At 43.2% G+C, this 16,417-nt stretch overlaps 1 protein-coding gene across 2 annotated transcripts in view; it reads right to left on the bottom strand.

Annotated features, from left to right (window-relative positions):
* The window catches only part of fam49bb (family with sequence similarity 49 member Bb), a 58,367-nt gene that overhangs the window by 20,971 nt on the left and 20,979 nt on the right, over nt 1-16,417 (bottom strand). For both annotated transcript variants that reach the window (XM_080418450.1, XM_080418451.1), the window contains exons 3-5: nt 6,976-7,058; nt 5,764-5,885; nt 2,718-2,823 (exon numbers count right to left, since the gene is read on the bottom strand). In XM_080418450.1, coding sequence (XP_080274576.1) covers nt 2,718-2,823; nt 5,764-5,885; nt 6,976-7,048 — 301 coding nt within the window. In that variant the 5' untranslated portion in view covers nt 7,049-7,058. The remainder of the gene's footprint in view (nt 1-2,717; nt 2,824-5,763; nt 5,886-6,975; nt 7,059-16,417) is intronic.

Genomic DNA, 16,417 nt, shown 5'->3' with positions numbered 1-16,417 from the left:
GATTATCCAGACGAAGATAATGGGATGGGAAGGATGTGCAACAGGTTAAGGTGATAAAAAATAGAGATGGAAATGTTCTAGCGAGCGGAGACAGCGTGTTGAGAACATTGAAAGAGTACTTTGCGGGAATGGATGGAGGAAAGTGTCAGGAGTTATTTGTGACAGAAGGGTACCAGTGAGAGGGAAGATGTATGTATAAGATGGTAGTGAGACCAGCCATGACGATGTTTAATACCTTGGCGGTTATTGTGTTAATATCCCCTGACTATATCTGCTAGCAGCTACCCGGTCATCAAATTATTGGCTTAGGAATGCGATGAAATATAAAAAATCTCCATGAATTCAAGGCTTCATGGGGTGTGTAATTGATAGATTTATTTTGGGTTAACTACTCCTTTAATGTTGTTTATAAACCAGTGGTTTTTAAACATTTTCATGGCAAGTACCCCCAGATTAACCCTAGAACACTAACCATGGGTGAATTTTACCAGAACAATTGTAATTATGTGATACTTCCTGTCCTTCCATATTATTGCCTCATATCATGCACGCGTGATTTGGGAGCCTACGGAGTGCTTGGCAGACCACACCCCTGGAGTGCCACTGGAATCCAAAGCGCGCCTCCGACCGTCTCCATTGGCTGGCTGTTTCCACAATGTATATATAGCTGATAGGGGTGTGGCGATATATCGCGATACGTTTTCGTGACGATATGTATAGTTTTGAAAAAAAATAAAATAATTTACAATAATAATAATCAGGCATGCATACAGCCCCGAGGTGAAAATGGTGACAACATGTTTTTTTTGGCGGGTCAGGTATCACACTATTGCCCTATTTGGATTCAAAACGGCTATTGTAGCTGAAAAGCTACAAGTTTGCATGTCTGAATAATGCAAAAACAGAATTATTTGTTTGCATTTGCTTTTTTTCTCCCCCCTATATATTTTCATAATAAAAAAGTGCGTATCGTATCGAAATCGTATCAAAGTTGTGAGCCCAATATCGTATCTTTTCGTGAAATTAGTGTATCGGCACACCCCTAATAGCTGATGAAGATGATGATGATGGTTAAGATACCGAAAGAGTTTATGAATACGCTAGTCCGTTTATATAGGTTAATAATTGCTTCTCTGCTGGCTATACCAAAAGAGTTTATAAATAGATGGAGACGACCGTCTTGTGCATCCGTTTGCCAACTGTTAAAATACTCTTTTTTTTAAATATGCTGTAGCAGTCATACAGAAAAGAAATGTCCAGAAAACAGGGGAAATTCCTGTCCCTGGAGGAAATAGAAGAGGGTCTATATTCCAGCAGTGATGAAGATGATGATAACGTGGAAGCAGAAGAGATGTATGACAGTGACAATGATACAGACTACCACCAGACAAATTGCCACCCCAGGACCTGTTCCCTCTGTGTCTACTGCCCTATTCTATGTCCATCCTACCCCCATGCCACACATCCTGCTGTCCCTGGTACACCATGTGCTGTTACTGCTACACCTCAGTGGCGTAACGGAGGGGTAGCAAGTGATGCGGTGCGGGGGGGCAGCAGGGGGGGCCCCACCTGCGCTGATACAAATATTTTTACAGCAAAAAAAAAGAAAAAAAGTTGATTTATATTGGTCAAATAGAACCGAATTAGACCCGAATTAAAGGGCTTGTTTTCACAATACTGTGTTACGGCCCTAGCCGTATGGTTATTTTGTGTGTGGTTATATTTCTGTGCTATGCGTGGCTTGTATTATATTGTTGTTTTTCTGTATTCCATATAAGGTCATGAATGGTGGTGGAAGCTGTGAGTCTGAGTCTGAGTGTGGTGCTGGTGTGAGTGAGTGGTTGATTGACTTCAAGCTGTCCAGATTGACAGGTCCAGCCTCTGGCCCTGTTCCCATTCGTCGTCCCTTTGTCTCCGCCCCAGCCAGGGTTGGCTGTTCTCTGGAGCTCACCTACAAAAGCTCATTCTGCCCTGACTGTCATGGGGACTTGTCGCTCTCATTAGAAAGAGCACGCAGAGATTCAATCCCTCTGTCTCCCCGAACCCATGTAGCCTGTTTCGTTTTGTTCCGTTTGTTCATTTGTCCTTCAGTTACTTTGTTTGTCCTTCAGTTACTTTGTTTGTCCTTCAGCTGCTTTGTTTGACCTTTAATTACTTTGTTTGAACTTCAGTTATCCTTATAGTTAAACCTGTTGCTTTTTTACCCTTATTATTATTATTGAGTTATTCTGTATATATTTGCCCATTTCATCAATTATTGTATTTATCTGTTCACTCGCCTTCTAGGGGTGTTTGGTCTTTTTATTTGGTTTAACCATTTCTTTGTTTGTTTCTGTTTATTCTTTAGTTAGGTAAGTAAGTTTAGCAATTGTATATTTTTCTTTGGTTAGGTTTAGGTTAGGGGGTAATTTTCTTTATTAGTTAGCCTTTTTACAAATGTAAACCGGCACCCTGAAGTTTTTGGCACTTATGAAAAAAAAGACAAAAAGAGTTTGAACTCTCTGCATAAAAAAAGGAAAATAAAATCAATCACCTCCGCTACCCTAGACAGGGGGTCGTAACATACTGGTTGCTTTTTTCTCTCTCAAAATCTGGCAACACTGGAAAGCGCCACAGTCAGCTGCAGTGGGGGGAAAATCTAAACTGCATAGAGTGTTAAGCCGCGGGGCATGATGATGAACCAGGGACTCTTCATTTTAAACATTTAAGACCCATACCTAATCTCTGGGAGAACTGGTAGAACTTCTTCAGCCTCCCCACCAGGGGGCCTACGGCGGCCCACGCCTGTTCCTGCAGCGCCTCGTCGTTTGGATTCTGGATCGCCTGGAAAAGTCCAGATACAATTCACAATTTAAGGCATTTGGCAGACGCTCATTATACAGAGCGGCTTACAATCAGCAAGGTAAACACAGACATCAAATATAGAGAGCATGGCTTAAAGCAAAATAAAATCTCACGACTGAAAATGTTTGTATGGCCATTGGCCAAGTCCTAATGTGCGATTTGTGAAACGGTGTGAAAGGAGCCCCCCACCCACACTGTTTCCTTGAGGCTTTAACCTTTGCTTTTATATGAAATATCCGAGACTATTAAGATTTTATGGAAGATGCTTCTGAACATTTTACCATTTCAAATGCTCTAATCTTAAATTAATAACCGAAATAGCCGATCTACTGAGAGTTTGTAGATCGGCTATTTTCCACAGAAGACATGCATGGCTTCTGTGGAATCCAAATGACAAATGAAATCGTCGTCGCGACTGAAGACTTTAATCCTTGAGAGAGACAGTGTAGTGCGCCTCAGTAAACTAGCCTGGTAAACCCTCCCTCCGGAAATCTCTATTCTATTTGATTCCAGGAGTGAGTCTGGGCTGATCGCCCATTCTGCAATATTGGCTGCAGGCTGAGTTGGGCGGAAGTAATACCGTTGACTGACAACCCCTTCAGCCAATGATATTTTTTCCCCTTCAGCCAATCAGCAGTTCACCAGTCTAATGTGACGTCAACGGGACTTTTGAGACAGCCAAGCCCAAAATGGGTTGCCTTATTCGGGTACATGGGTGTCACTGCCCACCCCTACCGGTTCTCTAAATTTTTATTTTTAAATAGGCTTTGTCATGATTAATTGACCACATATATGAAGTTAAACAACTAAATTCTATCCAAACGATATCTTATAAGTAAATTCCGTGCCTCAAAATAGAAGTTAGAGAGCTTTTTGAAGTCAAAAAATCGCGGAGATTATAGCGGACAGAAAAAGATGGCTGCCGTTCGTGTTTTGGGCTCACTCGAACTCGCCACCTGATTGGCCAACTGTCGCTGTCAATCACAGAACGATGTGCGACGACGCTGATAGGCTCGGTTAGCTGGTAATTCCACTAGAAACCCCCACAATGGGCTATCAGGCCAGACTCACTCCTGGAATCAAATAGAATAGAGATTTCCGGAGGGAGGGTTTACCAGGCTATCAGTAAACAAGGATCACAGGTAAACCAAGAACCTAGCATCAGTCAACATTATATAATATAAAAAAAATTACCTGTACATTGAAACTCTAGAAACTATAGGATACCTGGTAAACAATGAACCTAGCAACTGTCTAAATAACATAAAATTACATTTGAACCTTTAAGCGTAAGTCTGCAAGGTCATCAAGGCTAGGTCAAGTGCTACGGGCTGAATAAATAAGATTCAGAGGCCAATAATAATAATATGGTATACATATTTAAAAACTGAGGAGGGAAACGTTAGCTAGCTTAACTCATTCAGTGCCACTCGACGTCTAAGACGTCCATTGTATCATAAGCCCTGTGCCACTGGACGTCTAAGACGTCAAAAAATAATAATAATATATATATATATATATATATATATATATATATATATATTTACATCTCTAAAAAACTTTCAGAACCCAAGATATCATGATTTGAAAATGTTCTGCTGCATTCAATTCTTGTTTAACATTTTACTGAAAAAAGGCTGTATCTCAGCTCCTAAGCATTTTTTACAATGAATTTTGGCTCTGGAAAAGGCTGTATCTCAGCTCCTAAGCATTTTTTACAACGAATTTTGGCTCTTTGCTGCAAATTGAAAATTGCAGCAGCTAACATCGTACTTTCAATATTTGTATATACTGTGAAGCCACAACACTTCCTACAGTGAAAATGGAAACCAGGTTATATCTGTACACTGGCCAAAGACACCTACAGTATATTCACTAGCACAGTGGTCTTCAACAGGGGGTCCGGGACCCCCAAGGGGGTCCTCAGAGTTACACAAATCTTTGTGTGATAGGATAATTTCTTTACATTAACCACTTGAACCCTTGCATTCCTATTCTGAGGAGGACTTTAGCTAAGAAATAGCAGATCTACAAGCTCACAACGCCTCGCGCTGCTAGGCGTTGTGAGCTTGTGGATCGGCAATTTTCGGCAAAGAGGTTTAGTGTAGAGGGGAAAAAAGAGCAGACCAAGTACAGTGTGAAAGGTCAAGTTTACTAAGCATTGACGTTTATGATTAAATATCTGAAAATACACATTGACATGAATCGAACGAATATGAAATCTATGAAAAAGTTGTATCTGCAACACAATTTTATTCAATATGTAGTGCCTGTTTCATCACTCTCAGCTAAGGGGCTGGAACATTCTTGACTGTGACCCCTGCACTAGCACCTTGCGCTATTCGGAAAAAGCCTGACAAGACCCCTTGAGTTATGGCCGTTTACCTGCCAAAGTCGCAGCTAGTGTGAACTAACTTACCAGCTGCAGTTAGCGGATAGTTTTAAGAAGTGGTGTAAAGTAACTAAGTACATTTACTCAAGTACTGTAGTTAAGTACAATGTTGTGTACTTACCATTACAATTATTTGAAAACTTTAGTTACTAGTTACTTGGTAGATTTGTATTATTATTCCAAAACATACATTAACCACTCCAGCCCTATATATACATAGGCTACTTGAAAATATACAAGCTCACAACTCAATTGTGAGCTTGTACTGTAGATCGGCTACTTTCAAAAGAGTTTCATACATTTTGAAAACTTGTGAAATGGGACATTCTGCGTAAATGAGTACTTTTATTTTTGGTACTGCAAGTATATTTTGAAGCCATTACTTTTACTTTTACATTTTGAATACAGGACTTTTACACGTAACAGGTTATATTTCTACATCGTTGTATTGCTACTTTTACTCAAGTAAGAAATGTGAGTACTTCTTCCATCACTGGTTTTAAGTTTCCCCTTTCCTTGAACGTTACCTCTCGGATTTCCTTGCCGGCTCCTTTGTAGGCCTGCAGTTCGTCCAGGATCCCCTTGGCATCCTTCAGCACCACGTCCACCTGTTCCCACACCTCACGCTCTGCGTCCGTGGGCTGGGCATCTGGTAGTGGACACAAGGTCAGCGAGGTCAGTGGGGTCACATCCGCTGGGATGACACGTCTCATCCATATTCAGTTGCATGACGCAAAGCAGAGGACTATTCTTACTAAGGGGGTACCATCGACCATCTTGTGTTGATTGGCGTGTACGTGTAGAAAACTATTTTATTTAAAGGGATATTTCACTTTCAAACATGTTTGGGGTCATTTTAACGTCTACTCAGGCTTAAGACTTAAGTTGCTTGATTCAATTTGATATTAATTTTATCAGACATGCCCCTTTCCTATACAAACCCATTGTAACTTCAAACTCCATTTTAACCACGATAGATTCATTGCAAACATCCGTCCTTGGTTCTGGTGACTGATATTGTCCCGTATTTTACATTTTCAATTATTTTTTTCATTTATTTTTTATTTATTCGTTTGGGAAATGAAAAAAAAAATAAATGAAAAAAATGTAACAAAATGAATGAAAGTAGTAATTGAAAAAACACAAGGGGTTGTGTTTTCAATTAATCTAACGTGGTTAAAATAGAGTTTGAAGTTACAATGGGTTTGTATAGGAAGGGGGCGTGTCTGATAAAATGAATATCAAATATTTAAATACTGAATCAAGCGAATTAAAAACTGTCTGGGGTGCTCACAAAAGCCTGAGTAGGCGTAAAAATGACCCCAAACATGTTTTGCAAGTCAAAAATCCATTTAACTCCGAAATCCACTCTGAATATGAGCATCAGCACAATGCTTAATTATAAATGATGCCGTTACTACAGCATGGGTGGGGTCCAGCAGCCCCAGACTGCACCTCTTGGGTGCTCAAATATTTGAGGAGTGGGCTCTGGTGGTGCAACTCTTGTCATGATTGATATTCTGCACATGCATGCACAAGATCAATGGAAAGAACAGAGCAAAGGAGGGCTCTGCTGGTGAATGTGGTTCCTTGGCCTCGGGGAAGAACAGTTGTAAAAAGATGAGTTAGGGTGAGCAGACTTAAAGAGGGAGAGGGAGGCATAATATTATGGTAAGATATTCGTGTGATCGATATTAACGAGGGGGGGGAAAGGGGGGGGGGTATTTAAATGAACTCACTTTCAAAATCAAGGAAGAAATTGGGCTCCTGTTCCAGATCTGTGCAAGTCAAAACTTTCAGGAGGTTCCCCATGTTATAATACCTGGAGAGAGAGACAGACAGAGAAGACATGGATTAGAGCAAAATAAAATCTCACGACGAATATTGTATGGCCAAGTCCTAATGTGCGATTAGGAAACCCCCCCTCCACACACACACCAGCACAACACAATATGTAAAATTATGATGTTTCAGTAATATTGTTCCTGCTGTTCTACATACTGCCAACCAGGTTAAAAATCACAGGTAGAGGCTTTAACCTTTGCATTGATGAAATATCCCAGACCATTAGGATTTCATGGAAGATGCTTCTAAACATATTGCTAGTTTGACCACTTCAAATGCTCCAATCTTCTAAATCTAAAGCACTATCTACAACACATTGAGAGCTTGTAGATCAGTTACATGCTTCCATAGAAGACATGCTGGCTTCTATGGAATCCAAATGACTGAACTCAGTCGTGGCGCCTGAGAACTTTAATCCATAAGTTCATTGGAGGACAAACACTCCCGACACGGAGTACAGAGAACATAATCAAGACTATACTTAGAATCCCAGTCCTGTCCTGCATCATTGCTCGGCTGCCAGTAAGGACCCCAGTGTGGTGGCCTGGTGGCACATGTGTGCCTGATGCCCACTGTGTCTCCAGTGGGCACCAGCCTGAGTTTCCTGTGCCACGCTGTGCTGTTTGCCAGCCAGATGTCAATCCAAAAACAAACTCACCCGCTGCTATAAATACATACTGATTTACACCCCTCACTGGAATCTCATAAAATCAGTTTCTACAGTGTGGCTCTGCATGAAGCTAGTAGTCTAGAAGAGTGTGCGTGTCCGCCTGTCCGGAGATGATCTTGCAAATAACTCAAATTTTATAATGGATGTAAGTCAATGGGGCTGAAACCTTGCCCAAATCGGAGTCCTTTTACTGTACATCACTGCAGTGTCGACAATTTTCCAAAGCATTGCAGAGTTTACATGATGCTTTATTGATCGGACCAAATATTACCTTAAAGCACTCAAATACCCTAGTTTAGTAGCTTGGGCCCCATTCTCTCTTACGCTCTTTATTCATTTTAGCTGCTTCAATTTGGAAACTGGCATAGTTAATAACATTGTGATTTCAATTGATTTTTGATTAATTGTTCAGCCCCCAAAAAAAGAAAAAATATCAAGTGGATCTCAGGATCCACATGGGAACAGCGTGGTTCCAATGTGGATCTTGGATGACGTCAGTCGCCCGTGACCTGATATAAGGGTCCCCAAACCTTTCAGGCTGCGAACCCCCCAAAATAATCATATTTGAACTGGGGACCCCACCTGCATCCGGCTTTGTCGAGTTTCTACACTAGCACAATTGGCCTGTGTTCGGGGGCGGGAAGACGGGCGGGGAGTGGTGGTCGGGAGGAGTGGGACGGAGGCTCTACGTCCTCCCGGTGGGGGCTCCTCACTGGCAGGTGATGCAACACAGAAATGTGCGGGGAGGAATCAAATGGCAAAATTGGGGAGCAAAAAAAAAACAGTGACCATGACGTGAATCAAATTGAAATGCAATCGCAATATTGGACTGAACATTTTAGTTGCAATTAGATTTTGTTCCGAAATCATCTTGAAAGAAAGGGTTGGTGTGCCCCGGTTGTACACATTTTCTTTCTAATCAGCATCGGGCTGTTAAACGTAGCTATATAGTATGCAAACCAATCACTTTTACAAGCTTCCGTAGGGAAATCAGCTGACAATTAATCCATGTTCAACCAATTAGATGGGCCAGTTACTCCCTGCAAAACAGCAGGTCACATCCAATTAATCCTGCATAAAAGAAGTTCCTGGAGACTAGTAGAGTAAGATGGACTGCTTTAGGGAATTATATTCATATTACATAATGTGTGTATTTGCATCAGACATGGGAAGGAAAAATAAATAACTCAGAAACACAAATCTCTCAGGATCAACATATTCGGCGAGTACAATAAATGTGTACACACATGCACGTTGTGCACACACACAGTCAGCATCAAGGTTTTTTAAAATCAATTTCCTTTCTACTATTCTATGCATCTTTTTGTCATTACTTTGAGTCTGCATGTTGTCAGCTGTCTGTGCTGTGTTCTTGTTTGCTTTGTTGTACGTATCTTTTGAGGCAAGATGTTTTTCATAACCCCCTTGAGACTTTCTTTTCTTTTTAATCTCACCAGCAAAGTCGTTTTCTTCTTATCATTTGTACCACTGTATTTATGTTTTAATCTGTGTGCAAATAAACAAGTCTGTCTTATAAGATATAAATAACATAGTAAGATAAGGAGATTTGGTGTAGCAACAAGATCTCACGTTCGATGCAGGGGGGGCCCAGCATCTTGCTGTGTAGACAGCAGACTATTCAGTATCTAAATTAAATAGGCTACATGCCTCAGGTTAAGGAACAGTTAATTCTAGGAAGCCGAGATAAGCCACCTCGCCTCAGAAACCACTGTGAGAACTACACCTGTTCCACTTACACAACACCTTGTTGGTACTGTCACTGTGTGAAGCCCCAGGGACCCACGATGCCACGGAAACACTCACCAGTTAGCAAACCACCACCCCCAGTACAGAGGGTGGGGGGGGGGGTGCGTGGGTGCGTGTGTGTGTGTGTGTGTGTGTGTGTTTGGAAAAGGACCCATTCCTTTTAAATGTGCATACCGGTACATCTTTTTTTTTATACCATGCACCTTTCCTCTGCTCTGAAGCAACTCAGCAACACTGTACAGCTCAACTTTTCCCTCCCTTATTTCTTGCTGGTAATAATCTGATCGACATGACACACACTAGCACGAACAGTCAAACGCCCAAACAGAGTCAATACTCTTTGGGTCTAATTACAACCTAAAGAACTCTCCTGGGCTCAGAGTGGTGGTAGGCAACTATGAAGTCACAGCCAGGGAGGCAGTCACATATTTAGGTTGCATTTTAGCCAACAAATTATCGGGAGAGAACATGGCATTGAAGGTCGTGGCAAAAGTAACATTTCTTGCTAGAGTCTCGACTCAGGTACTGTAGATCAAAGAGCCCTGAAAATACTAGCATCAGCACTAGTACAATGTCATTTTGACCTGCACTTCCTGGTATTCTAGTACCCCTAATATCCTCAAAACAAGGCCTCTCAAAACCAAATGATTAGATTAATCCTTAAACTACATCTCAGAACTCATCTTCTCCCTTACCATTTTCTTTGCCTAGAGTATCTCACATGAAAATGTGTATGGTTCACAGGATTGCAAACAGTGGAATCATGTGGAATGGGCTTCCTAAAAGTCTTAAATCCATGGTCTCAATTAAAGGACAATTTTAAATCTTCACGTAAAAGATGATAGCAGGAGCTATTCATAACAATGCCCTAATTGCAACATCATCTAGATATATCACGTTTATATATATTATTGTTGTGTATTAAACCATCTTTGAAAGGACCACAATGTAAATAAGCCTTCAAGCTTTTTTTGTGTTTATCCTTTTGACTAATGACTAACATGTTTGTTTTACTTTTACATGCGAATATGTCAATAAAGAAGTCAATCAATCAATCCTTAGCTTGGAATTTATGCAACAGCAAGTGACTGTCTATCTGCAGAACACTTTGCTTCAGTGCCCCTCAGACTCCTAGAGAGCATTAAGAGCAGGCACTCCTGCTGCAAGAGGCCGAGTTCACCATGAGAGGCCAGAGAGAGAGAGAGAGAGATATATGGAAGAGTGGAGAGAGAACAGTGACAGAATCCGTCAGTGGGGACAGGTTAATGACAGAGTGCAGACAGTGCAGGAAGTATCTTGAAAAGAGGGGAGGGCTGGGACCGGCGGACGGTGCGACACATGAGTGAGAGAGGTGGTGGCATTGGTAAACGTTGGCAGGCAGATGTCTCCCCGGGAGCATGACAGGTGTGGAGTCAGAGAGTGGCTTGGTGAGGGAGGGGTTGGTGGCAGCGATGTACCCCTGACACGGGTACAGACAGACTCCGGAGTGGCAAGGAGAGGTGCTGCGATGGAGCAAAAATGTGCACGTCAATTCAGAAGCTTGATATTGTTTCATCTAGAAGGGTGACACCCAGCAGTGGTCCTGTGTAGCTCCCCAACATGGCCAGGGTTCTGTGTTTTCCTTGGAAAAATAGATGTGCTAGTGATACCATAAAGCAAAGGGTTCCCAAACCTTTCCGTGCCAAGGGCCTCAAAGTAGCCATAGCCTCTAGTTGAGACCTTGAGATCTACAATTTCATGCGATGAGGCGCATTGCGAGCTTGTAGATCTGCTATTTTCAAAAATCTTCCCAAAGTCCCACTATAATGACATGACCCAAAATACTAGGCACGCCAGGTTTAAAGGGGAATTTTAGTTTTTTTGTGAAAACAAAAATTTTGACATTTTCCCCACTTTGAAAACCTGTGCCATAAGGCACTCTGGTTAACTCAGAGAGATACAGTGCTGTGTGTGGTATACTCCATGTCACTGAAAAGCAGCCCCGCCGCCATACATCCATTGGCACAACAACTGCATTTACCACCTGGGCAGCCCCCGCCTGCCTCGCCCCAGCCTCGTCTTATTACATCTTCACTAATGCGACCTGAACGTTGGGCAGTGCCCACCGACGCTGGCACCTCACAGGCTGTCAAAGCATGGCACCTGGGTCCGGCTCAGAGGACGGGGACGGGCGCCAGAGCGACGGGAGCTGTCAGTAACCTCACCCCTTCTCTTCCCCCGGTGGTCCTCTACTGCAGTGGTTCTCAACCTGCGGGTCGGGACCCCCAGGGGGGTCCCAAAAAGATTTTGTGTGGGTCCCCAGATGACTAGCTTAATGTGCAACAATGTGTATACAGGGTGTAATACAAGGTATCTGCACATTTCTAAAGTGACAATTTACAGACATTTTTAGTACATCCAAGAATATTACTGCAGCAAAAGTAATGAAAAAAAAAGGTGAAACGTTGGCCAAATAGTCAAATATTACTAAAGAAAGAGGCAAGAATTGTGAAAATAGCCGATCTACAAGCTGCGAGAAGTTGCTATTTTCGCTATTTATCTGTGGAACAGAGTCAAACTAAATGTAATTCCTCAACTCCTACAATTCCAAGTGCTTGTAAGGGTTGGGGGGTCCCCAGTTCAAATATGATAAAAAAGAAATTGGGGGAGGGGGGGGGGGGGGGGGGGTTACAACCTGAAAAGGTTGAGAACCACTGCTCTACTCTGTCTGCTTGTTGTTTTTTCTTCTCTCTTTTTTTTGCAGTGGCTTTAAGTAGAAACTGTCGTCAGCCCAGAGGTCCCAGCGCTGTTGCCTTGTAGTGTCTGGAAACGAGGTCATTTTAAGGACGTTGGGATGTGTGAGGCAGGCTGCTCATAGTGCGATGCAGTATCCTCCAGCCTTGCCAGGGAAAGAAAAAGGGATGGGCACGGCAGCGTAAAAAAAAAACATGTTTCAAAAATAGTTCGATTACACCCCGAGGGCCTTTTATTTTAATTGAAAATGTGGACCCATTAAAGACCTGAGGTCGATTCTACTAGTGCCTATCAGTAGTTCATCACTTTAAACATTTTTCAACATTTTTCAAAAATAGCAGATGTACAAGCTCGCAGCGCGGCACAAAGTGACGCGCTGTGAGCTTGTAGATCTGCTATTTTTAAATAGCCAAAGCAAAAAAAAATCTAAAATGGCTTTCCCGCTTTTAATTAGGTTAATGGGTTAAGTGAAAGCAACTTTTAACCCATATGAAGTACGGCATGATAATACGCATGTTTATTGCTTTGTTTATTGCTTTGTTTATTGAAGGTCATTTATTTCCTGAAGTGTGGAATAAAAGTGGGTTGTGTAAAAGAAGAGAGAGGCTGTCTGTGTCTGAAAACAAAAACAGAGGAACAAACCCAAGCACATCTCCCTCTGTGTCTGTCTCTCTCTGCAGTGCCCAATGGTGCTGGCTGGGTGGGGTGCCAGGGCTAGCATGGGCACCGTGGAGGGGGGTGCGGGCAGCAACACGCATGCATGTTGTTGTTTTGGATGATCCCCCCCACTGAGCAATCGCGTGCTCGCAGTGAGGAGAGGGAGGGGCTGCTTCTAAAAGGGGCTGGGGGGCAGAACTCGACAACTAGGGAACCCGCGCAGCTCTCCCATTGGCTAATCTGCTTTAACCAACCGCACGCTGTATCCATGGAGTCGGAAAAGATTTTTTGGAGCCATTGAAAACAATTCCGACAGCCAATCAGGGCCCGGCATCGGGGAAGAAGAGGAGAGTACAGTAGTAGTAGGGACTTGAAAGCACATGAATATATTAATACTGATGAGGTAATGCGCCAAAACCGGCGGATTAGGAGGAGGAGAGCAAAGGCAATCGGATACCATGAGGGAATATTTAATTCCACCACTGAAGTACTACTACTATTCACTGATCACTGGAGCCAGTTTCCATATAAGTAAACTAATCTGGCTGTATCAATCAGATTTTTTTATGAAATGAATCAAAAGAAGATCAAACGTAAACCCTGCCTAAAATGTCAACAAAACTAAGTATGTTTCAAATTAATTAAATAAATGTTAGAATATGCTTATGATGAATTTTGGGTCGTCAGCTCCATTTTTGCAACTGGACGAATGCATTAATTTAGCATGCATAAACACACACACATATGTAAATAAATTATTTTAAAAAAAATAGCATAATAATTCAATTTAAAATAAATGCTGACAGATAACAACACTGACATACTCCACAGCCCAGACGTCTAGAGCATTGGTTCTCAAAGTGGGGTCCGTGCACCCCCAGGGGTCCTTGTAGGGGTTCCAGGGGGTCCCCAGCAAAAGTAGTTAAAGGGGTAGTTCACCCCCCAAATAACTTTTTTTCTATTGATTACTCACCCCATGGAGCCTTGAATTCATGGATATTTTTTTGTTTTTGTCGCATTCCTTCCTTTATTATTTGATTATAATACATTTAGCCCCATTGATTCCGGTAGGAGACACAAATGCATTTGTGTCTCCTACCGGAATCAATGGGGACACATTTATTATAATCAAATTATTGGCTTAGGAATGTGACAAAAACAAAAAAATATCTATGAATTCAAGGCTCCAGATGGTCAGTAATCAATAGAAAAAAAGTTATTTTGGGGGTGAACTACCCCTTTAACATAGCAACACAATCATTTTAACCACTTTATATACCATTTACAGTATATGTTGGCTATTCAAAAATAGCAGACCTACAAGCTCGCAGTGCGGCACGAATCTTGAAAGCGTTTGACATTTTTAAAATTATGTTCAAATCGTCTCTACTGGGGGGTCCCTGGCAAAAATATTTTCAGAAGGGGGTCCACAGCCAAATACATATCAATTTGGGGGTCCTTGACATGAAAAAGTTGGGTGAACCAGATGTACAGCTGAGAGACAGTGAGGACGAGAGCCACGCCCGCCCATGCAGTGGCATGACCCCTGGATGGCACTGCCCTCTGGTGTCACACACGGAACACTCCCCAACCCCCCCCCCCCCCCCGTGGGGCACCTTTAGAAGCTTCACTGACTTTAAATGATACAAAACCAATAAATGTAATAACAAATGTAATAAAAAAGAAAACAGAGTGCATGGCAGAATCTGAGCATTGCGGCATCATTCTATAAAAACAGCTTGGGGTGATGTCTGGCTAATGGAGACAGAGCGAGAGAGAGAGAGAGAGACAGTGTGAGAGAGAGAGAGGAAGGATAATGCTGACATTCCACTACTGAGCTGCAGCGTGAGGTTCCACGTGTCCTTGCAGTCTTACTACGAAGAGGGAAAACAAGGCCCCTCCCTTCCTCCCCTCTCCTCCTGGCAGACGAGACGCCGACCCGGCATGCGTTGTCACGTGGGCACTGCCGTGGAGAGAGGCTGAGGCTGGCGCGTTTTGCCTGAGGGCGTGGAGGAGAGGGGGAGGGGGGGGAGGGGGGGGGTGGGGCACAGAAATGTCCGCGGATGTGTGTGTGTGTCTGAGATTTCTTTTTGCAGGATCTCTGGACTCGGGAAAAAAAGCGCCGGGCGCCAGGCTCACACCGAGCAATATTTTATATTTAATACATATTAATAAAGTGAATTCCTGAAAGCAGTGCTGCGTAAGTGAGTGTGTACGTGCGCACTGTGCTTGCGTGCGCCGTGGCGCTGAGATGGCAGATAGATAGATAGTGAAGCAGGCGTCAGACTGCGGCAGGCACAGCTTCAGCCTGCTTTAAACTTGACCTAGATTCCCCGGGTGACATGCCACATCGCATTAGCCCCACTCGGCCAGCTCCCCGGACCCCACTGGAGCCCGCTGACACTGGCCCGAGTCGACAGGCAGACATTTTTGGGGGGGGGGGGGGGGGGTGTTCCCCAAATGGCATGCACTGCCCCCCAAATGGCATGCACTGCCCCCCCCCCCTTCCAACCTCTCCACCTTACCCATTTCCTAGCTTTCAATCCCAGCCCAGCTGATTGAATTGGCTTGGGGTGTAGGTAGGGTGGGGGTTGGGGTGGCTGACTGACTGACGAGAGTGGGAGGGCTGTGTGTGTGTGTGTGTGCGTTTGTTTGTTTGTTTGTTTTGTTGGTGAGGTGAACTTGATTACCCGCTGTAGCCACGCCTCTGTGGAGCAGCGCCACGTAGTAAACATCCCCAACTAATGCCTCCCTCACCCAGATTCCTGCAAATCAAAACAAACCCCTCTCTCCACTGCCTGCACAGGGAAGAAGGAGTGAGAGAATCATAACAACTGACAGTAATGCTAAAGCTGTGAGACTATCAGCTGTCTTGCTCTAGTCGTGTCACTGCAGGGGTTACCACAACATCTGTAAATACTGGCAGGATGTCATGCCACTATTTAAAAATGTTGACTTCTCTCCGACTTGTACACTGCGAGAGAGACGTCAACACCAAAATCGTTTCAGTCACGAGGAATCAAAATGATGGAGATGAAACCAAACATTTTCAGTCCACTTAGGAGAAAAGCGTACAGCTAGATAAGAGACTGAGCCTCATCCTCGGTTAAGCTCCCCTCCCTACCGGCCTCCAGGCTGTACCTGATGAAAGCCAGAAACCATGGCAACAGGCACATACACAAGAGTCGGGTAAAACGCAGGCTCCATTGAAACATCAGCGCTGCGAGGGAGAGACACTCTCCACTTTCCATCCGTCGCATCAATGACAGCCCATCATCAGAACCCGCCGACCGACGGATACTGATGGCTCGGATATCGAATTCGGCATCACTGAACTAGGTCAATAACATGCTGCCATTAGGCTACTGGCCATTTTAGATCAACAACACCCAGGACCATTTAATCAAATCAAGCCAAGGGGCTACTCAGCATGTGAATGAGACAATGTAAATATATACTATAATGTATATTTATATGTATAAGCAGAGGCAAATTGGGATCTACATTTT

Source organism: Gymnoscopelus braueri, assembly GCF_963280865.1.
Source record: "Gymnoscopelus braueri genome assembly, chromosome: 21".
NCBI lineage: Eukaryota > Metazoa > Chordata > Actinopteri > Myctophiformes > Myctophidae > Gymnoscopelus > Gymnoscopelus braueri.
The sequence above is the reverse complement of the archived record's forward strand: the minus strand, read 5'-3'. Positions and strand labels throughout refer to the sequence as shown.